This window comes from Dermochelys coriacea, chromosome 11 (genome assembly GCF_009764565.3).
Source record: "Dermochelys coriacea isolate rDerCor1 chromosome 11, rDerCor1.pri.v4, whole genome shotgun sequence".
Classification (NCBI taxonomy): Eukaryota; Metazoa; Chordata; order Testudines; family Dermochelyidae; genus Dermochelys; species Dermochelys coriacea.
Window position 1 is genome coordinate 12657811 of NC_050078.2, and position 24025 is coordinate 12681835.

General features: G+C 40.5%; 1 protein-coding gene and 1 pseudogene across 6 annotated transcripts in view; one reads left to right on the forward strand and one right to left on the reverse strand.

The window, feature by feature from the left end:
- KALRN (kalirin RhoGEF kinase) overlaps positions 1–24025 on the forward strand; it is a 777539-nt gene that overhangs the window by 610434 nt on the left and 143080 nt on the right. For all 6 annotated transcript variants that reach the window (XM_038421355.2, XM_038421356.2, XM_038421358.2 and 3 more), the window contains exon 34: positions 9529–9775. In XM_038421355.2, the coding sequence (XP_038277283.1) occupies positions 9529–9775 (247 nt within the window). The remainder of the gene's footprint in view (positions 1–9528; positions 9776–24025) is intronic.
- Positions 8546–8824, reverse strand: LOC119863267 (annotated as a pseudogene).

A 24025-nucleotide genomic window follows, 5' to 3' on the forward strand; every position in this document is an offset into this window, starting at 1 on the left:
GGATGTGGTTGTGCAGTCTGGCAATGAGATGTTTAACATGAAAGGAATATGTTATTTGAGCTCATAAAAACAGATTTCCTTTCTATTAATATATTTATACATTTCCACTTACTATCACTGCCTTTTTCTCTTGCCATAGAATCACATTATATGTCTTGATTCCATAGGTTGCTGTATCTCGTAATGTCACTTGGCATTGCAGCAGCATAAGCTGTGAATTTGGGCTGCAGAGCCATCACAGTGATCTCAACCAGATGTGCAACTAATAGGTTACATAGAAAGAGATCATCCCAGGGAACTGGGGTCCATTGACTGAGTGTGTTAATTTTATCAAAGAGAAGAGAAAAGTCAGAGGAAAATGTCATGCCCATCTTAATGAAAATTAAAGTTGAATGTAACAGGTCCAAATCCGGAAGCCAATGAAATTTTGCCTGAAAAAGGACTTCAGCAATGAGCTAAAGACTCCCCAGATAAAGGGTCTAGTTCTGATCTAAATCTGGAGTAAATCCATTTACCTCATGACTCCCGATTTAGCCCCTTTATGCCTGAAATCACAGTCTGGCCCACACTAAAACCTATTCACAGAAATGCAGCAAAATGTTAACCAGAATTTCCAGTGCTCTCAGCCAGTCATTTCAAAGCTGCACAGGCTTTAGATGGAGGAAACTGGGTACCTCAATGCCTGTAGTCTTTGGCAGAGCCAGTCACACTGTGATAAACCTAAAACCCTTCTCTGATGCCTGATCACCATCTAAGATTTATGCTGATTGATCTTTTTTAAACTCCCTTTTTTCAAATCTCCTATGGAAATTACACATATTTATACAGAGAACATTCCTTACCTCCTTTCCCTTCCCCCAGGCTTCACATTGAAAATTGTCAGGTGAAATCCAGCAGTGGAAAGCCTAATTTTGTAGTCCCCTTCTGGTCTGTGGTGACAGCTCTGAGATTTTTCAGTACAGACCAAATCAACCTTTAAGAATCTAATCCATTTTTCTATTTATCTCCTGATATAAATGCAAACCCCATTCTTTTTCTCTCTGCCTCTTTCACCCTCTTAGAATAGTCTGTTTAGGGTAACAAAATGGTTCTATCCAAAACTGGCTCTCATCCAAAACCAGATGGGCAGAAATCCTAATAGCAACAGAAAACTAGCAATTTATATGAGTGCACAATACAGAAATACTTTGTTTAAACCAGCACAGGGCTGTATGTTATTGAATATATGTAAACAGCAAGCTATTGTGGGTTTTTGTAATAATGTTTACATATTTTAGCACAGTTAAATAGTCTGAGCTGTTCTCAGTGACTCTAACAAATTCATCTTCCACCACTTGCTGTTTGTGTGAAAATCAGATATGTTTATTTAAGATTTGTATTGAAGGGGTAAATAGCTTTTCATTTAATTGAAATGTATTCTGCATGCTACCTCGATTCTTAGGTGCTGTGTGTTGTTTTTTACTTCTGGACATCTTTGCTTTTGCAATATTAAAACTGAAATCCAAACAGATATGGAGAAAGAGAAATAAGTTAAGTGTGAACAAGATGTAATACAAGCACAGGAGTTCTGTTAACAATGAAGTCCATACAAATATACATAGAGCATTAATTAGAGATGGGCCAGAAGCAGAACCTTTTATCCAGACCCACCCCCAAACAGATTAATGTTGCAAAAGAAAATGCCTTGTGCGTTGCTGCCAATGAACCTTCTAATATTGGCTAGCTATATACAGGGCAATAGCCTAAATGGACAACAGCTTAAATGGACAATTGGCATCGCAGTTCAATTTTAGACCTTGGCAAAAGCATGTCAGGCAAGCAACCTCCGTTGACAGTGTTTGGAGTCCAGTGTGAAATTCACAAGGAATTATTTGAAAAGTGTTAGGCACAGTGCATAGAATATCCTCCCACCTGTCCTCCCAGCTCCCTACCTTCCATCCACTATTCAGTTTAGAGATGGACCTCAGTTGCAAAACTTTGATTTGAACATTCCCAAAATACAGGGAATTCAGAAATAGGTCTTGGAATCAGTCCCGCGTGTAATTCGGTTATTTACCTCTCTTCACACTGGCAGTGAGATTGTCTGACCTGTAATTAACCCCATAACCCTCAGATACAGGAAGTGCTCTGGGAGTTGTTTAGTCCATATCCTCTGTTCAACTACCCGTGTACATTGTTCTTCAGAGTGTTACAGGTTTGTCAGGATAGTATTTATTCGTTTACCTAGCAACCACCAACAGATTATTATAAGCGACTTCCCAGTTCTCAAACCGAGCTTGGTTTGATCTTTCAGAAGCAGGATGTATAAGACTCACTGCAGCATGTGGGATGAACAACTGAGGCTTTGGAAGATTTCCCCTAAACTTGTAAAAAGGTGGCATTCCTGGCCTGTGCTAAACAAAACTACACTCTCATAGAGTATTGTTAGTCACCCCTGCTGAGGTTTGGTATATTAATAAAAGATAATACAAATCCCAGGTAAACCTTCACTTAGTTCTTAGCTCCCCACAGTTCATTTTACCTGAGACTAACTTGTGCCCATTTTAGAAGTACTTAGGGTTCCTTCCCTGTGGACACATCTGGCCCAAACCCCAGCTCTCTCTGCCAGAGGACTATTCCCATCTCTCTTTAATATGTGAGTGATAAAGTCATAAGGCACTAGCAAATGTACTGTAGTGTATAGTTCTGCACTGGCAGGGGGGATGAACTGGATGTGACCTGGGCAGTCTTTACAATATTAATATTTATGATAAGTAGACTTTGGGGCTCAGTCTGTGATCCCTTTCACTTTCTCTCATTGCCACTCTGCTGCTTGAGCCCAAACAGATGTGCTGATGCCCATGTGCATATACCAGACTATGATTCAGAAAAGACCATAATACATTAATCCCACATTAAACATTACCATACGGCTCACAAAGCTTTTCTGGCTCCTGTGCTTGGAGCAGCTTGAATTGCCTGACGGCAGGATGTCTCCATGACTGGGATCATTTTTAAGGCTTGTGTTTCATCATCCCAAGGCTGGTGGGCAATTGGCAGGGTCCTTCCACATGAAAGCTCCAATGGAAGCATGAAGTTGTTGTGTAGTTGGGTCAGCAGAGTCAAAATAAAGCAAACTGCTCACATCAGTGCTCATAATTTTTGTGAGCTTTTCCCCCATCTGTGCATCCTATAGTAGCTTTGAATGACTCAGTCACTGCAGACTGTGTTGGCATAGGATAGGGTTCTCTTCTAGCTCCAGCATTCCTCTGAAATTTATTTCCATTGCATAACTGGGATGTGTGGAAGGTCTAGATATGTCGTCTGTCTGATGCACCTGGTATACTAGGTATAGGGAAAGTGTGTAGAATAACTAGTAACAGGGATAATCCTGAACTGGCTTGGAAAGTTAGTAAAAGGCAGAATAGAGATGACCATGCATCCAAACTGATAATTCAGACCATGACCTGAATCCTGCAGTTTTGCCCATCTCTAATTAGTTGCCATGTGTAGCTAGCAACGTGTTCAGTGTCTATAGGTCATATTGTGGCTTTTAAGCTGTAGCCTAGGCTTCATGGGATGTGGAGGGACTCAGCCAGAAGTTCTGCAGTGGCTGCTCTGTCAACTTTTCACATCGGTGTGGTGGATACATTTCTCTGTGCTTGCTCAACTCTGCCATCTCTCTGCCACTCCCCTTTGGATGGCTAGCTCCACTGGGGCACTAGCAGGGAGCAGTGGCTGACCTACGGAATGTGCCTGGCTCTCTGCAGCCCACATAGCAAATGGCACATATTCTTTCTGTGTTTCTGCTCACTGCCTCATTGAATGGAGTTGGTCACTCCAAGGGACTATTTCTGAGAGCTAATCAGATGGAACCATGTGACTCCTTACAGACACATCTCAGCCTGTAACAGTGTACTGAACTCATCAGTTATATTCCGTGGCTCAGACACAAAAGAAAACAAAGCACAGAAGATGTCTTCATGGCCACTGGCTTTTGCTACACAGGAGACCAAGGCACAACTAGTCCAGGGTAGGGGTTTTTGAGTCCAGAATTCCTGGTTGTGCAGGTTTTACCTGGGTCAGAATTGCCAGAGTCCCACACTAGCTGCTTTTAGGTCATGATGCCCTGAACTGTTTTTGGGCCCCTTTGTTAAGTGCTAATAGTTTATTATCTGTATTTGCTATTCTCTTCTCTTCCTGATTCTAAAATTAATTGGGTATGCCTGTGCCTGGGGGTTTCTCTGTGCCCAGGGAGCACTGGGTTTGTCTTTGTGTCCTTATTGTTCTGCTTTATTGTCTGTTCAGGGCTGGATCTTCATTTTTATATTCATGTTTTGTACTGTTCCTACTGCACAGTGCTTAGATGCTAACTAACACTCGGCTATCGATTTATTAAATGAATAAAGTATAACGGGGGTTATTTCTAAAATAATGAGGGAACACATCATGGAGAACAATATTAAACTATTTTCATATGAAATACAGCCTCTGAGGCATTATGTATTTTCTTTTTCTCTCTTTCATATCAAATGTAATTGTGGTATGCATGTATTTTATTTTGCATAACTGAAGGTAGATACGATAACATCATTTTATGGCTGAAATAATTATTCTCTTTTTTAAAAAATGTATTAAACAAGTAATAGACTAAGGGAGCACTTCATAGGTGAAAGGATGTCTACCATCACCAGGCTGATCCATCTGCATTTTACTTATATGGTTTACAGATATTTTTCCAAAGCTTGCCATTACTGCCAGGTAGTCAAAGCTCAGATACATACCAGGTGAAACTACTTGCTAACTCCTTTTGTGGATGTAACTGAGAGGATCCTGAAATGATCTCCTGTCACAGCTAGAGTAAGATAACCAGAGATTATTTTCCCTCTCCGCAACTCTAGCTGAACCTTAGATGTTTGTTCTCGGGCCTTGTCATCCCTCAGACACATAGCAACACCTGAAGCGGATGTGAGGGAAGCTCCATCCTCTCACTGGAACATTCTGGATAAGTTAGATGTGCCCCTATCCCTTTGATGAAACTGAACTCTCCTATTACTTCTCTGAGAGTACAGTTTCAGACCCTTTCTGCCCTTAGTTATACCAGAAGAAATCCATCTTAATTAGCTGGATAGCTTTATTAAGTGGAATTGTTCCAAATCCCAGTGTAACTGGGCAGAATTTGGCCCATTGCCATGAGTGACTATTTTTAACAAGTGAGAAGAAAACAATAAGGCTGTAGAAGTCACTAGTTAATGACAATATCTGAGGTTCACTAAGTGAAGGTGTTTCCTATGTGGAGGTGTTTAGAAGTGCTTTCCTGGTTGAAGGACCCTTTATCATAGACCATTAGGAATTCAACAAGATATTGACAAAGCCACATCATAATTTCATTTTTAGGATAGCCGTTCCTGTGTCTGTTGCACGAGGTGCAGTGTCGCAAATAATTGATATGGACATGTCAGATATTCAGTGCAGGGCTTCATAGATTGATGTTCACTGTAACATGCTTTACTGTGTTCTGACTTTCTGAAGCAGTGGCTTCTCAAGGCGACTCACTCTTTTCCTAGGCGATATTAGGGCTATTTCTTCTCTTCGGTTTAAACAATGAAAATGGACATACTTTCCAAAAATCAAATCAGGCACCTGAAGAAAGCCTTTGCCTAGTTTCAGAGTAGCAGCCGTGTTAGTCCGTATTCGCAAAAAGAAAAGGAGTACTTGTGGCACCTTAGAGACTAACAAATTTATTAGAGCATAAGCTTTCGTGAGCTACAGCTCACTTCATCGGATGCATTTGGTGGAAAAAACAGAGGAGAGATTTATATACACACACACAGAGAACATGAAACAATGGGTTTATCATACACACTGTAAGGAGATTGATCACTTAAGATAAGCCATCACCAGCAGCAGGGGGGGGAAAGGAGGAAAACCTTTCATGGTGACAAGCAAGGTAGGCTAATTCCAGCAGTTAACAAGAATATCAGAGGAACAGTGGGGGGTGGGGTGGGAGGGAGAAATACCATGGGGAAATAGTTTTACTTTGTGTAATGACTCATCCATTCCCAGTCTCTATTCAAGCCTAAGTTAATTGTATCCAGTTTGCAAATTAATTCCAATTCAGCAGTCTCTCGTTGGAGTCTGTTTTTGAAGCTTTTTTGTTGAAGTATAGCCACTCTTAGGTCTGTGATCGAGTGACCAGAGAGATTGAAGTGTTCTCCAACTGGTTTTTGAATGTTATAATTCTTGACGTCTGATTTGTGTCCATTCATTCTTTTGCGTAGAGACTGTCCAGTTTGGCCAATGTACATGGCAGAGGGGCATTGCTGGCACATGATGGCATATATCACATTGGTAGATGCGCAGGTGAACGAGCCTCTGATTGTGTGGCTGATGTGATTAGGCCCTATGATGGTATCCCCTGAATAGATATGTGGACAGAGTTGGCAACGGGCTTTGTTGCAAGGATAGGTTCCTGGGTTAGTGGTTCTGTTGTGTGGTGTGTGGTTGCTGGTGAGTATTTGCTTCAGATTGGGGAGCTGTCTGTAAGCGAGGACTGGTCTGTCTCCCAAGATCTGTGAGAGTGATGGGTCGTCCTTCAGGATAGGTTGTAGATCCTTGATGATGCGTTGGAGAGGTTTTAGTTGGGGGCTGAAGGTGATGGCTAGTGGCGTTCTGTTGTTTTCTTTGTTGGGCCTGTCCTGTAGTAGGTGACTTCTGGGTACTCTTCTGGCTCTGTCAATCTGTTTCTTCACTTCAGCAGGTAGGTATTGTAGTTGTAGGAATGCATGATAGAGATCTTGTAGGTGTTTGTCTCTGTCTGAGGGGTTGGAGCAAATGCGGTTATATCGTAGCGCTTGGCTGTAGATAATGGATCGAGTGGTATGATCTGGATGGAAGCTAGAGGCATGTAGGTAGGAATAGCGGTCAGTAGGTTTCCGATATAGGGTGGTGTTTATGTGACCATCGCTTATTAGCACCGTAGTGTCCAGGAAGTGGATCTCTTGTGTGGACTGCTCCAGGCTGAGGTTGATGGTGGGATGGAAATTGTTGAAATCATGGTGGAATTCCTCAAGAGCTTCTTTTCCATGGGTCCAGATGATGAAGATGTCATCAATGTAGCGCAAGTAGAGTAGGGGCATTAGGGGACGAGAGCTGAGGAAGCGTTGTTCTAAGTCAGCCATAAAAATGTTGGCATACTGTGGGGCCATGCGGGTACCCATCGCAGTGCCGCTGATTTGAAGGTATACATTGTCACCAAATGTGAAATAGTTATGGGTCAGGACAAAGTCACAAAGTTCAGCCACCAGGTTAGCCGTGACAGTATCGGGGATACTGTTCCTGACGGCTTGTAGTCCATCTTTGTGTGGAATGTTGTTCCTGAGGAAACTACAGTCCATTGGTGATCTTCCTAAAAACACCATCCTAGCCACTATGGATGTAGAAGCCCTCTACACCAGCAACAAAGCCCGTTGCCAACTCTGTCCACATATCTATTCAGAGGATACCATCATAGGGCCTAATCACATCAGCCACACAATCAGAGGCTCGTTCACCTGCGCATCTACCAATGTGATATATGCCATCATGTGCCAGCAATGCCCCTCTGTCATGTACATTGGCCAAACTGGACAGTCTCTACGCAAAAGAATGAATGGACACAAATCAGACGTCAAGAATTATAACATTCAAAAACCAGTTGGAGAACACTTCAATCTCTCTGATCACTCGATCACAGACCTAAGAGTGGCTATACTTCAACAAAAAAGCTTCAAAAACAGACTCCAACGAGAGACTGCTGAATTGGAATTAATTTGCAAACTGGATACAATTAACTTAGGCTTGAATAGAGACTGGGAATGGATGAGTCATTATACAAAGTAAAACTATTTCCCCATGGTATTTCTCCCTCCCACCCCACCCCCCACTGTTCCTCTGATATTCTTGTTAACTGCTGGAATTAGCCTACCTTGCTTGTCACCATGAAAGGTTTTCCTCCTTTCCACCCCCCCCACCCCCCCCCCCCGCTGCTGGTGATGGCTTATCTTAAGTGATCACTCTCCTTACAGTGTGTATGATAAACCCATTGTTTCATGTTCTCTGTGTGTGTGTATATAAATCTCTCCTCTGTTTTTTCCACCAAATGCATCCGATGAAGTGAGCTGTAGCTCACGAAAGCTTATGCTCTAATAAATTTGTTAGTCTCTAAGGTGCCACAAGTACTCCTTTTCTTTTTGCCTAGTTTGTAACACCTGCCACCCTCATTACTGGAAATGATCAGTCTCTGGCTGTCATTTAAGGAGTATCCAGGGGAACATGCAGCCATTTATTTTCTTGGATTTAAGCCCAGCTCATTTGAGACAGTTGTTTGTTAATACGCTGTTCAGTACATCCCACCCAGCCTCCCCCATATTTAGAGAAAATGGCCATTCAGTCCCTTACTATTAGCTTGGTGTATGATGGCAAACATAGACATCTAGTGGCACTTTAGTGCGGCGCACATAGCTTTTAAAACTGGTGTGTGTGTGTGTGTGTAAAACTGATCTTTATTTTCCAGAAATATACAAACTTATTCTCTCATTTCTCCTTCTTCTTCTTCTTCATCTTCTACTCCTCTGATGTACAGGACATCGTTACATCTTATCAAAACTTCACCAAGGTGTCCTGACAATGCACCATCTATGTATTCTTCTGTATTTGCAAGCTGCATGTTCATGTAGCCGTCGACAGACACCAGCTAGCCCTTGTACTCCATCCCCCACTTCAGCTTCACCATTCCTGGCTTCCCCATCAGCCCGTTCAGGAAGGGCTTGGAGTTCAGGGGCAAGCTCATGGTAATGTGACCTGGCACAAGGAAGCAGTAAAAACAAAAATTACTCGCAGGGCCACACATGCGCCTGCGGAAGGCAAATAGAAATGCCCCAGGCTGCTCCTTCGGGTGTTTATTTTTCCCTTAAAAAGGAGGAAAGGTCTGATTTTCTTCCAAGAGAAGCAGTGGAGGCCTCATCACTTCAAAATAGAGAACATACTGTATGGAACAACCCTCTTCTGGTGAAATGAGGGCAAGTTTCTTTTCTCGTATATTCTGTATTCATTCCCTCATTGAAACCCCTGCTGATGTCATGTGGAGAGGGTGCAGAACATGAATGTAACCCACTCTGTGGACAGGAGAGTTAGAGCTTACTCTGAGATTGATCAGAATGCTGGGGAATCCTGAACCCCAATCATTACTCTCCTACAAAAAGACAAGAGAAGGAAAAGCAAGAAAAACAAGTGTTCTAAAGAATCTCCCAGAGCTGGAAAATGTCAGCAAATGTAGGGGTTAACAGATGGATGGTTTTGAATTTATTACCTAAGGTTGGCAAAGTCAATAGAAATAAAGGAAATCAGAGGCACGGCTAGCTGAACTTTGACAAACGAAATGACTAACATAGCTGCTAAGGAATTGTAACAGAAATCCTATCAGCCAAAGATCTAGGATTGCCAATACAAGTACAGCAATTGAATTCAGTGCACTTTAACCTGTTGATATTTTTCTTTCTACCTGGGCAGTTGTCTGGAGGGTGTGAACTAACCGTGGTGCTACAAGACTTCACAGCCGGCCACAGCAGTGAGCTGAGCATCCAGGTGGGACAGACAGTGGAGTTACTGGAGAGGCCCAGCGAAAGGCCTGGCTGGTGTTTGGTACGGACAACTGAGCGGAGCCCCCCTCAGGAAGGCCTAGTCCCCAGCAGCACTCTCTGCATCTCCCATTCTCGGAGCAGTGTGGAGATGGACTGCTTCTTCCCTTCAGGAAAAGGTAGGCAGAAATCTATCAGAGTTCCCTCAGCGAAGACTGTCTCAGGTTTCCCCTTTTGAAATACACAACTGTGTGATTTCTAGCACCGCCCCCTTCCCAAGGAACAGATGTAAATAAGTTACATTTTAGTCATTAATAGGTTCTGCTAATACCTTCTTGTAAATCAATACAATTCTAGGACATCTCCATAAGAGTGTCTCTCTATTACCAGCATGGAGATCGTTATTATCCTGAGACACTGGAGTCACAGATCATAGTATAATCATAGACTTTAATATACATGTAGGAGAAAAAGTCTTTTGAATGTCTTATGGGACCACCTTCAACTCCTAATGGTCTAGGAGAAGTGAAAGTTAAACTGTGTGTATTTTCAGCATCCCCATATTATATATCTGATGCTTTATGGATACTGCAGTGTACGTTAATGCCAGTTCTTTTGATTATCTTCCTGCATGCTTGTCCCTTTGTTGATCCCTGCACACAAACTTTCTTTTCACTGGTACAAGAGTCCATAATTGCAGGTGAGCCCTGGTGATGCCAAGTTTTCTTCTAGGAATATGTGATTGTCTCCATTTTAACTTATCATCAGCTGAGTAGATTTACAACTAACAGTGCCAAGGCATAATGTTGAGTAAAATATAGTTTCTTGAGTAGAGATACAGGAATTGCCATGTTAGAATAGACTTTTGAAGATCAGCTAGTCTTGCCTCTGGAAGTGACATGTACTTGTATCTTAAGAGAAAGGTGAAATGACCTGTGTACTGTGGTACATCATGGTGAGAAAGATTCCTCCACAACTACTTATGCACAGAAACAAGAGGATTCATGCTCTCCTTCCAAATTTTACACTTAGCTAATGTTACTTCACAATGAAAATCCTTTTCATATAAATGCCTACAGTTAAAAAGTGAAATAATATTATTAATTTAGTCAAAAGTATGATTAATTTAGCAAGCATGATTGAAAAAAAATTCTAACCTAGACAAAGGATATATACTGTTCTAAAAAAAATTCATTGGGGGATAGATGGAGCAGTGCTTTCTATATACTGCTTACTAAAGCCATCCTTCAGTCACCTGGTAGGATAGCTCCAAGCTGTCAATGGTCAATACATGAAGCGCCTAAAAGTCGCAATTCTTCAACAAAACAAACTTCAAAAACAGACTCTGAGAGACTGCTGAATTGGAATTAATTTGCAAACTGGACACCATTAAATTAGGCTTGAATAAAGCCTGGGAGTGGATGTGTCATTACACAAAGTAAAACTATTTCCCCATGTTTATTCCCCCCCCCCACACACACACACACACCCCACTGTTCCTCACACGTTCTTGTCAACTCCTGAAATGGCCCACCTTGATTATCACTACAAAATGTTCTCCCTCCCCCCTCCCCCCGCTCTCCTGCTGGTAATAGCTCACCTTACCTGATCACTCTTGTTATAGTGTGTATGGTAACACCCATTGTTTCATGTTCTCAGTGTATATAAAATCTCCCCACTGTATTTTCCACTGCATGCATCCGATGAAGTGAGCTGTAGCTTATGAAAGCTTATGCTCAAATAAATTTGTTAATCTCTAAGGTGCCACAAGTACTCCTTTTCTTTTTGCGGATACAGACTAACACGGCTGCTACTCTGAAACCTTCAAAAGAACTAGTATGCTACTCTGACTAGCTGCACAACAACATACATGCTGGAAGCTTGATCACGCCCGCAAACTAGCAGACCACAACCTATTGGGTCTATAGTGCATGGCATCCTCATTGTTCAGGTTCCCTTTCAGTGTACTATTGAGCGCTAGGTGAGCATTCTGCCAAGCAAGTGCTCTAAGGAGGCTAGGGAGAAGAGGCTCCTCATATAGTATTTCTGACCCCCAAGATACCTGGCCTGGCCTTTCTGTTTGCGAATTTTCCCATTATAGCATAGGAAGCAGAATTAAATTCTTTCTCATGAAACAAAATAAGCTTGGAGGTTTTTATAAAAAGCATTAAAATAAGCTGTATTCTGTCCTTGTTCCTTTCAAGAAACCTCCATCGCCACAGACAGGGGCTTGGCACAAAGATGAAAGAAAATAGAAAAATGAGAAGGGCAAACTCCTGTGTATGTGTAGTACTAAAGATTTTGAGCACGGTTTTAATTAGAGATGGGCCTGAACTAAAACACCAGATCAGATAACCACAGAACTAAGGGGCAAGGTAATTCACACTCAGATTTGATATTCCACAGTGGCCTCTCTCAGTTATGGTCCTTTCCCATGCCCTATATTGCATCGGGAGAGGAGAAAAACATCCTGCTGCCACTGCTGCTGGTTGTAGGTGAGCCTAGAGCCCAAGAATCCTCAAACCTGATCTGTTTCACCTTTTTTTTGCTCAGCTCTACTGCTGCTTTTCCTGTCTATCACATCACTGGAGCCATGATGCACTGTGACAGCTTTTGTTTATGCTGCAGCAGGTGCTTGTCCTCTGTTCATTCACTAGAGGGTGCTGCTGAATTGTATTGTTACAAATGTACTGTGGTTAGTCTAGTGTGCATTTGGGAACTTTAATAATGGTAAAGTGTGGGAGGAGAAGCGTGTAATTAAATATCACTCAAGCCTCTGTACTAATAGCTGCACCCTGAAGTGATTACATGATGCAAGAGTATTGTGTTGGGTAGGAATATTGTGACAAGGTACTCATGTTCTGGTATTTCACAGAGATGAGCTGAAACTGGAAACTCCAATCATAACCCATTCAGATTCCTGGCACACTAGGCTTTAAAATCATAGATCAGAACCTGCCCTTATAGTTTTTGTTCTAAGTTATATCTGAGACCAGAAAAACCACCATTTTCCATTACTGGTAGAGATACCACCAAAATTGCATGAAATATATTGCTCTCATGAGATTTCTGCAATTTTGGGTCAAAATCTCAAGAGACAACTTTGCAGGATTTCAGTGCTGTTGAATCTGAACTCAACAGTAACTTTAGTTTTCTCTCTGAGTGGGTCAAAGAAGGGTATCAGTTTTTCATTAAAAAATCTGTCCCCTTTTTCATTAAAAATGTCTAAATTTGAATTTTTTGAGCAGCTTAGGTTTTTGTATGGTGCCTGTCACTGCAGCAGCTGTTTTCAGACCAAAACCCAATCCCTTGCTTAAATTTAAAAATAAACCAAGAATAACTTATTAGCCTTGCTCTAATTTCTCAGTATTGCTTCATCAGCTCAGTGGTTCTCCAGCATTTTTATCCCATGGGCCAATTCATAATTTTATATGGAAAAATATAACAAGCAGACTTCACCCATCTGTTTCAAATATGAAATTCTGCACAACTGTACAAAAGCAGCAGTGTGTTAAGCAGCCTTGGAGATAACATTATTTATAATTGTCTTTATAAGTAATATAATTTCAAGGATGGAAAGTCTCTTCACTTAAAACCTAGTATCTCTATCAGTAAATTGAGACATAATTTAGCAGATTTCTGTCAAAATATTAAAAAATAACTGCATCTGCTTAGTGAGAAATGGCAAATAATTGTATAATGATCTTTATATCTTATACTGTTTATATAAATCACCTTCCACTGTTTATATAAATATATTTATATAAATAAAATGTAGTTTATATTGGCCACAAACCCTAAAAACTTGTATGATTTATGGATTTGCACCAACACTTTATCTAGCATCAGTGCAAGCTGTCACCTAAAAAATATCAATCAATGTTTGTAATAACCCCCCCTTTTAACAGCCAGTGAAGACGTAAAGGCAAAACTGACAAGTGCAATTGCATTCAGACACTTTCTGCTGCTGTAGATTGACTGACTGATTCCAAACGTGTTATGAAGGTTCTTTATTGTTTCTTTTAAAATAATAATAAAAATAACATAAAAAGATTTGAAAAATTATGAAGAGCCCCAAATAGAATAGAATAAAAACCTGTAAGAATCCCCACTGGTTTTGCCTGATTTCTGTGGTTGACGGACAATAGAACTAGAACTTGAAAATGCTTGTCTCATAGCCTTCCCTTGCCTTTACTGCTGTTCACTCCTGTGACTTTGAGAACACACCGTGGTTTTCTCTGTGACTAGATTACAGCTCAGAGTAACAGTGCAGGCCTGAACGTTCTTTATTTCTAACAGTCCAGCAGCATTTGAAATGACACGTTTGTAAACAGGCACATGGTTATCTAAACTTTGCCATCCCCAAGTAATTTATGGAAGGTTGAGTAAAAGAAACTGTCCTGCAGTTCTGGTACTGTACTTAGGAATTCATGATTTTTTTTCCCAACTAGCATTCCAAGGGAGAGACAAAGAAGAGTTAGGATCTACTAAAACTGAAATACTGTCTGAACTGTCCCACATGGCACATCACAGAAAACAATGACTTTTATTCCTGTCTATTTTGCTGTACAATTGTGCTCTAAGGTATTAGACAGTAAATCTCAAATTAGGGGAGTGAAATCTATATGAATGGAAAGAAACCTAATAACCTAGCAAATGTACATTAAATAAATTGAGGCAAGTTTACCCTTGGTGTCACTCAGTTAATCTCATCTAAAGCTGTGAATGGACTAGCCTACTCAAGCTAGCTTGAATCCAGCTAGTACAAATAATAATAGCAGTAAAGACAGCACAGTGTGGGCTTCAGCACAAGTAGTACATGCCCAATGGTACGGACCCTAGGTGTGTACTCTGCTCGCTAGTCTGTGCTGAAGCCTGTGCTACTGTTACCTGTGCTAGCTGGATTCCTGCTAGCTCAGGTAAAATAATCCATGCACAGCTTTTGCTGTGTGGTGATTCTGGGGATGAATTTGGCCCATGTGGCCCTTAGAAGAAATACAATTACAAGTTATCTTGAACTTAGAATTTATCATATTGCCATTTCATTTCAATGTAACATCAAAATGATAGTTTACCTTAAAATTCTAGAGTAACAAATTAAGGTTCTCACAGTACATTTTAAACACTCACACTGAACAGAAAGGAACTTATGAAAAACAACTCTAAAGGATTTGTTTTGTACCAATAATGGAAACTAGAGCAGTTGTTTATGAGAGCATATTATATATATCCATAAAACTTCAATAACAGATAATGGGACTTGTGCTTGCATATCCACATGGTGCAATTGGGCCAATTGTGCATTCAAGTTATATTTAACAGCATAGCTACTAACAAAAAACATTCTACGTATCTAACATGGGTAAATTAATCTGAATGTGAGATTCTTTTGCATTTCCTGACTCTGGGCCTGATTCTCATTTTAAAAGGTAACAGGGCAAGGTGCCATCAACCTGTCTGTTATGGGTCTTGGCCTCTTTAAGGTCATGGACTCTGGGAGTTACAGTCCCTGGTGGAGTATGCGACCCAAACGAGCACATGACTGATAGAGGAGTCATATGACTGCCTGCTGGGCCATAAAAGCAGGCTGCCTTCTCTTAGTACAAAGAGGTGAGATAGGAGGAAGGAAATAGATAAGGGTTTTGGGCATGGGGGTTGAGAAGGATGATCTCAATGAACAAAGGGGTCAATAGGAGATTCCCTCTTCCTCCCCTCTCCCACCCAGATATACACCTTTCTTCATTCTGTAGTCACTATGTTGGGGAGATGATAGTTCTTTTAGCACGTTTTGGAACAAATTGATAAATTAAACAGTAATAAGTCAACAGGACCACCTGGTATTCACCCAAGAGTTCTGAAGGAACTCAAATACGAAATTGCAGAACCTCTGACTGTGGTATATAACCTGTTCTTAAATTAACCTTTGTACTAGATGACTGGAGGATAGCTAATGTAACACTGATTTTTTAAAAAGGCTCCAGAGGTGATCCTGGAAGTTTCAGGCTGGTAAGCCTAACTTCAGTACCAGGCCAATTGGTCAAAACTATTAAAGAACAGAATTATCAGACACATAAATGAACACAATATGTTGGAGAAGAATCAACATGCATTTTGTAAGGGGAAATCATGTCTCACCAATCCATTAGAATTCTTTGAGGTGGTCAACAAGCATAGTGACAAGGGTGATGCAGTGGATATAGCGACTTTCAGAAAGCCTTTGACTCCAAAGGTTCATAAACAGTCATGGGATAAGAGGGAATGTCCTTCCGTGGATTAATAAAAGGTAGGAAACAAAGGGTAGAAATAAGTGGTAAGTTTTCACAATAGAGAGAGGTAAGTAGTGGGGTCTCCCAAAGATCTGTATTGGGACCAGTGCTATTCAACATATTCATAAATGATCAGGAAAAAGGGGTAATCAGTGAGGTGGCAAAGTTCGTAGACTACTCATAATTATTCAAGATAGTTAAGTCCAAAGCAGACTGCGAAGAGTTACAAAGAGATCTCACAAAACTGGTGATTGGGAAACAAAATGGCAGATGAAATTCACTGTTGAAAAATGCAAAGCAATGCACATTGGAAAACATAATCCCATTTATACTTACAAAATGATGGGGTTTAAATTAACAGTTACCACTCAAGAAAGAGATCTTGGATCATCATGGATAGTTCTCAGAAAACATCTGCTCAATGTGCAGCAGCAATCAAAATAGCTAACACAATGTTAGGAACCATTAGGAAAGGGATAGATAATAATAGAAAATACAATACCATTTTATCAATCAGTGACATACCAACATCTTGAATACTGCATGCATTTCTGGTTGCCCCATCTCAAAGATAGATATATTTGAATTGGAAAAAGTACAGAGAAGGACACCAAAAATGATTAAGGATATGGAATAACTTTCATCTGGGGAGAGATTGAAAGACTGGGACTGTTCATCTTAAAAAAGAGATGATCAAGGGGTGATATGATAGAGGTCTATAACATCACGAATGGTGTGGAGAAAGTGAATAAGGAAGTGTTATTTATCCCTTCACATGACACAAGAATCTGTGGTCTCCCAATGAAATTAATAGTCAGCAGGTTTAAAACAAACATAAGCAAGTACTTCTTCAGACAATGCAGCGTCAAACTGTGGACCTGTTTGCCAGGGGATGTTGTGAAGGCCGAAAGTTTAACTGGGTTCAAAAAAATTAGATAAGTTCATGGAGGGTAGCTCCATCAATGGCTATTTGCCAAGCTGGTCAGGGATGCAACGTCATGCCCTGGGTGTCCCTAAACCTCTGACTGCCAGACACTGGCACTGGATGATGGGATGGATCACTCAATAATTATCCTGCTCTGTTCATTCCCTTTGTAGCATCTGGCACCAGCCACTGTCGGAAGACAGGATACTGGGCTAGATGGACCATTGGTGTTACCAAGTACGGACATTCACATGTTCTTATCTATGGGTGCAAAAGCTGTTGTGGAAGAGAACAGCTTCTGGTTGGCTGCCTTGGCTTTTGTGCCCTCAAACCCTCTCAAAAGGATTCCAATAAATATTCTTGTAATAATAGGCATTATAATTACTTCCCACATCTCTGTTCAATTTTTGCATCTTAGATTTTATTAACCTTTAAGGACTAGACTGCTTTATTTTGCTCCTGTTCAGCTCTGGTTATGCTGAGTATTAAACTACAATCCACATTGGTTTATGTGAAAAAAGAAAAGGAGTACTTGTGGCACCTTAGAGACTAACAAATTTATTAGAGCATAAGCTTTCGTGAGCTACAGCTCACTTCATCGGATGAATAAATTTAATTCTAATAAATTTGTTAGTCTCTAAGGTGCCACAAGTACTCCTTTTCTTTTTGAGAATACAGACTAACACGGCTGCTACTCTGAAACCATTGGTTTATGTGGTTTCTCTGTTTTGGCTAAAATAATCCCTTTTACAAAATCTATTTAATGGTAATTATTCCTGATTTCCCAGAAGAGCTGTGAGAGGATGATTCAAAAAATTTTAGTATATTACATGAAACCTTCAGTTGGTCTTGTAAAGGCTGAGAAATTGTTTGGGTTTCCAAGAGTTTTAATTAAGAGCACTCAGTTAAAGAGTTTAGGCTGTGTGATCTCAAGGAAACATTATTAGTTAACACAATCAATATAACTGGCACATAAACAGTCCATGGAGTTTCTCTTGAACACACGATACTCGGGCTCCCACTATTAGCATAAGTAGACAATATCTAAATAAAAAACATTCCTTTACCTGTGTTCCAAATCACACTTCAGGAGGTGGGCTCAAACTCTTTCATTGATTATCTCTTAATAGAGAGATGGTTTCATGGCTATTTCCCCCTGCCATTTGTAATCGCATATTATCCCTGTAAAAAGCACAGCAGTAACTTATGTATAAAAAGTAACACTAGGAAAGGATGACACTTTCACTTGTCTTCTAACATGATAGAGCAGCTGGAAACAAGGTGGATAACCAGCACTGTATGTCCTTCCTACCACCTCTTCATGGACCACCACCAAATGCTACGCACACAGCCATTTGTCTAAAGTTGGGAACAACTGATTTTTGCTATTAAAACTGGAAGATTTAAAAAGCTTATTTAGAGAGGAGGCCTGGACCAAAACACACTTAAGCCTTAGAGAAGTTCAAATCTGAACTTGGCAGCATAAGACCATCTATAATTTAATTTGCTTTTTATTATCTACTGAATTTTTGCCTTCTGCTCACAGCCCAATCCTGCATCTCTACTCCTGTGAGTAGTGCAAGTGAAGTTAATGAGAATATAAAAAAATGAGAAATCAAAATTGAAAGTACTCTGAAGGGAAAGTGAAGCTAGTCCAGCTTCATCTTTCTAAACTAGTGTTTCCCTAAGTCTGGGGTGGCCCCTGAGGTGGGGCACAAAGATCCAGCTCAGGGGCATGGATAGGCCTTTCAGTTCTTCTCCAGAGTCTCACTTTACATACAAATAAATTAAGGGTGAAATTCAGACCCTTTTGAAGTAAGTGACAAAACTTTCAGGCTGAGATCCTCAAAGGCTCCTAACTTCCATTGATTTCATTCTGAGAATGTTGTCATATACTTCAAAAGGGTCTGAATTTCACCCTTAAGTTATTTGAAATCAATGGAAATTAGGAGCTAAATACCTTTGAGAATCTGGGCCTCACTGATTACATTGGGGCCAGGATTTCACCCTAAGTCTTTTGCTGTTATACTTGTGAAAACCTTTGAAATGTGGCCCGAGTGTAAGCAATGTCTGCCTGAGTTTACAGATACCTTGAAACAACAGCTCTGAGGCGTTAACCATATATAGTAATTTGGGAAGTAACATTGTCAGTAAAGTCAAATGTACTTACTGCTTCAGCTGGAATAATATATATCCAAAGCAAAGGACCTTGAGGCACTCCACCTGAATCTTTATTTTTACTGAGAATGACTTTTCCGATGAATGCTGTGATAAAACAGGAAAGGCTATTTAGAGAAGCAAATCTGCTATTGTTTAGCTGATTTTTAATATTTCAAACATTTCTTTGTTTAAAGAGAAAAGGCCTGTGAATTTCCTTATTTACTTTGTCTTCGCTTCCCCTTTATTGGGAGGTAAAACTTCACCCATCTAATCTCATTACTTTAACCTAAAATTCAGCAATAACATAGGTCATGCTCTGGTTTCATTATAACAGACACAAGCCTGGTTTTGAATATGTGATGGACGAGTGAGATTATCAAGAACAATAGAGGAATTCCATATCTTGTCCTAGTACAGAAGGTTGGCCAAATTAGGTAGTCACATAAATGGTGTTGTAAATTACACATCGGTGTCAAGGAAAATTAGAATGTGATGGTATAATTTGCACTCATTTGACATTCATTGGGACTCATTCTCCTCACATCAGTATAAATAAGAAGTAACTCCACTGTAGCTGATGGAGTTACACCACTGTAACTGAAAAGAGACTAAGGCCCCATAGATGTAATTTATGCATCAAGGGACCAGAAGGGAGCTGGTGGCAGGAAAAGCAATTAATTGCAAGATGTAAGATAAAATAGGCTCCCTCATTGTTGCTTTTCTAGCTACATCTCCTTCCACCTTTTCAGCATGTAAATTACACTCACTTTGCATAATTATTGAATGCCATGCTATTTGTTTGGTCATGGAGTTAATGGAGTTAATCAAGAATTAGGGCCCCACTGTGCAAGGCTCTGTACACAATCAATGTGCACGTACACACAATGAAAAGTTAGTCGTTGTCCCAAAGAATGTACAGTCCAAGTATAAAACAAGAGACTACAGATGGATGCAATAAATATGGGGAGCACAAGGTAAAATTGGATGAAACTGTAACTGAATTAAATTCTGTGGTCAATATTACACAAGAGGTGAGATTAGATGATTTAATGGTCCCTTCTGGCCTTAACTTCTACAAAAATGTTACTATTTGACCACTAGCACTCACTTTCTAATGTGTAACCTACCGCACCGTTTAGGTCACGGCTAATTTGGCCTGAAGTCTCTCATGCAGTCGCATTTCCTGGCAATTTGGCCGTGTTAATTTCTTTGTTGAAATACTGGCACTATTTTCTCCAATTGGGACTGAACGTGGAATATAATCGCTGCCTGTGGAGATCAGCAAATCATTTGTCAGTGTGTTTTCAGGATGGATGCTCAAACAAAGCTTCAGTGGCATAGAAAACGGAACATAAATTGCAGACACCTCAAAGTGGCAAAATGGGACGAGTAAGACACCAGACAAGTAAGTGTCAGAGAAAAAAGGTGTCATTGCATAGGATGATGCTAAACATGCTTCCAGTGATCTCCCTGAGAACAGGGAATTAATGCTTCAGAAGTGTTAAAAACTAAAGTCTCTGAGGAAGGAAATAGTCAAGAGTGTATCGCCAATATGCAGACTCCTGGCAACACACTTTTAGTGGTGCTGCTGAAATGCCTATCTCAACAGAAAAATCTTCCCTCTCAGGATAAGTGGTTATTTGTTTCCTTCTGATATGCTTGTGGCTTTGCTGGTGAGGCATTTTTTAGAACTGAATTTATCTTCTCCAGTTGCAGCTATTTTATGGTGAGATGATCCTTTGCAACCGGACTAGCCAGGCTGCAGAACAGACATCTCCACCGGGGATTGTGGGGGAAGAGCAATAAAGATCTTCTGAGGCTCCCTCTTCTGACCTCCCTAAACCTGTTCACCCAGACACTCATCTCAGTCAACTGGTTTCTGCTGCAGTGCCTACAAAACATGAAGTGGGACATGTGGTTTAGCAAGGAGATCCAATACAGAGAAGAAAAGCAATGGAAAGATCAAGATATGCATGTGCTTTCCCAAGTGACCATGTGACCTTACTATAAATTCCCTTCTCTGCTTCTCAACATTTGTCTTCTTATGAGCTTACTTGTGTCCCATTGCAGTTTGATTGTAAAGCCTTTCATAGAAGGACATTTTGGAGCCCTCCAGAGGAAGAATATAATGCAGATTGACAGCAGTCATCCACAGCTGTAACTGCAGTCTCAGACTTGTAGTAACCTCCAGACCAGCATGCTCCCCCTGTGTTGGGGAAACTGACTGATGAATCTGCAAAATTACAGGTCTACCATGCACTTCTCTCCTGGCTTCATTCAGCCCCTTTCTGAGAAGGCCAGATTAAGGCAAATTGGGATCGTAGCTACAGCATGAAATGAGGCCACCCATTTGCTCCCCTGTATTGAGTGATGGCAGGGGAGCTCTTTCTCCCCCGCCCCAAAACACACAGTAGTACAGTGCCTCCTTCTCCCTCCATAGAATGGTAACAGAAGCCCCTCCCCTTTGGAACAACAAGGCTGACAGCAGGGATCCTCTTTACCATTCATAGATGAAGCGGTGTCAGAAAGGGGCCTCAGTAGTTGCCCCAGCAGCTGGGATGTGTTTAGTTGAGTGGTTGGATTTAGCCACTAAATGTGTAATGACCCAGCCATTCCCAGTTTCTATTCAAACCCAACACATATTGAATCTATTTCCCCATGTTAAGTATCCTCACACCTTCTTGTCAACTGTCTAGATGGGCCATCTTGATTATCACTACAAAAGTTTTTTTCTCCAGATGATAATAGCCCATCTTAATTAATTAGCCTCTTACTCCACCTTTTCATGTTCTCTGTATGTATGTATATATTTATCTTCTGACTATATGTTCCATTCTATGCATCCTATGAAGTGGGCTGTAGCCCACGAAAGCTTATGCTCAAATAAATTTGTTAGTCTGAGCTGTAGCTCACGAAAGCTTATGCTCTAATAAATTTGTTAGTCTCTAAGGTGCCACGGGTACTCCTTTTCTTTTTGCGAATACAGACTAACACGGCTGCTACTCTGAAACAAGTACTTCTGTTCTTTAAATTAGAAATTAAGTCTTTATTTTAAATGAAAACTGAGGTTCCGATGCATTGACTTGACTGCCAGTGCTCTACATACAAGCGTTGTGGCAATGAATGCTCCATTAGGTAAACAATTCTATTTTTAAACCTTTAAACAAGACTGCCTTGTGGGGACAATTTTAACTGTGGAGTATCTCCTAGCACCTGAGAAAAAAAGAAAAACGATTTGCCATGGATGGATGTATCTGAAGGAGTTCCACATGAAGTACTGATTATGATTCTCAAGTCATAGGACAGGGTTTTTATTAGCACTAGCCTGAAGTCAACAATTATAACCCCTCTTCCCTCCCACACAAATAAAAACATGCAGCCCAGAGGAAGGGTGTAAAAATAACATGTCTTGGTTTGAATAGAATGTATACACTACTTTCTCTGTATCTGCTCCTGCTTCTTGAAATGTATGAGATAGGTGAGAGGGTTGTATAGTAGCACTTCGCCCAGACAGCTAGCAGGAAAGTAACCAATGTGAATTACCAAAAGAGAGTGACTGGAGTGTGTGAGTGGCTTAGGTCTTGCTTTTCATCTGCAGCTCTGCTTGAACTAAATATAGCAAAGTAACATGCTGCTGTCTGACTGTAATCCATCTGAGATTATGTGGGGAAGAGTGGGATCTGGACCAATAACCTAGAGTTTCTTCTGTGTAACCAAGTTCAGTGGGCCACCATTCATTATTATACTTCTGACCTGTTGAACATGGATTTATTGACTAGTCTTTTTTGCCCTGAAATCCGTAAGATTTAAGAGTGAAGAACAGATTCTGGGTTTATGCCTGTATTCTTTACTAATCTAATGTTGATGCATGGATTATCGGGGCATGTCCTGGTAAAAATGGTACCCAAGTATATTGGCTTTTCAGCTCTACCAGAAAGCAAGGAGAACAAACCCAGGACCAGTATTCACATCCTTACTGGCTGCTGTGCAGCCCCTCCGTTATTAATTTTAAACAAATAGTTTATGAACCAGTTTTAAAGTGAGTTAGCTGTGATGAAAGTTGAATTTCACTGAACAGTCAGAGCCAAAGACCAGCACACTGAAGTGCCTAGCACACAAGTATTAAATAACTGATTGTAGTTTATTGAGAATGTTTCTGTAAATGGGCTACAGCAGATGCATCACAGATTTGATATACTTACGCTAACACAACGAGCCTGATTCACTTCTCATTTATACCAGTCTGTCAACTTCAGTGGAGTTATCATTACTTTGAAAGATGTAAATCAGGAATAAGAGTCAAAACTAATGTCAGTTTCATTAGGGGCAGATTAGTCCCAGACTCCAAAAATGAGCTGTAGCTCACGAAAGTTTATGCTCTAATAAATTTGTTAGTCTCTAAGGTGCCACAAGTACTGCTTTTCTTTTTGCGAATACAGACTAACACGGCTGCTACTCTGAAACCTGTCATTTATATTTGTTTTCTTTAACAACATATTGTATATTTATATTACTGCCACCGAAAAGGTGCCAGTTAAAAGGCAATTCCCTTCCATGTTAGGACAGATTCAAGCATTCTTGGCTTGTAGTCTGCCGTAGAGAGTCTTCAAAATTACATTTACATATATTTCCACAGGGCATGCACAAGGGGGAGGCAAGCAGGGGCACAGATTTCCCCAATAAGCGGCGGGGGCACAGAGCAAGCTCCTCCAAAAGTTGTCAATTTTAAATACATGCACACCCCTGTATTTCCTTATCAGTCCTTCGTGGTATTCTTTGGAAGTTCTGAGTATAGAATCACTTATTGATTCTACAGAACTATGTCCCAGTGAAATAATGATCTATTTTCCTGTAGTATTCTATGGTATGTACAATACTTCTTAAATATCATAACGTTTAAAGAAACCAAGGAACAATTGCATAAGTATCACAGTGAAAGTTGGCTTGGTTTCCAATCTGCTAAAAAGTGTGTCATCACACAGAAGCAATAACAGTGCACTGCCCAACATTTCACATAATAAAGACTGCCCTGACTTTTGCCTTTAATAATGAGATTTGAAAGTCACATCTATAGGTAC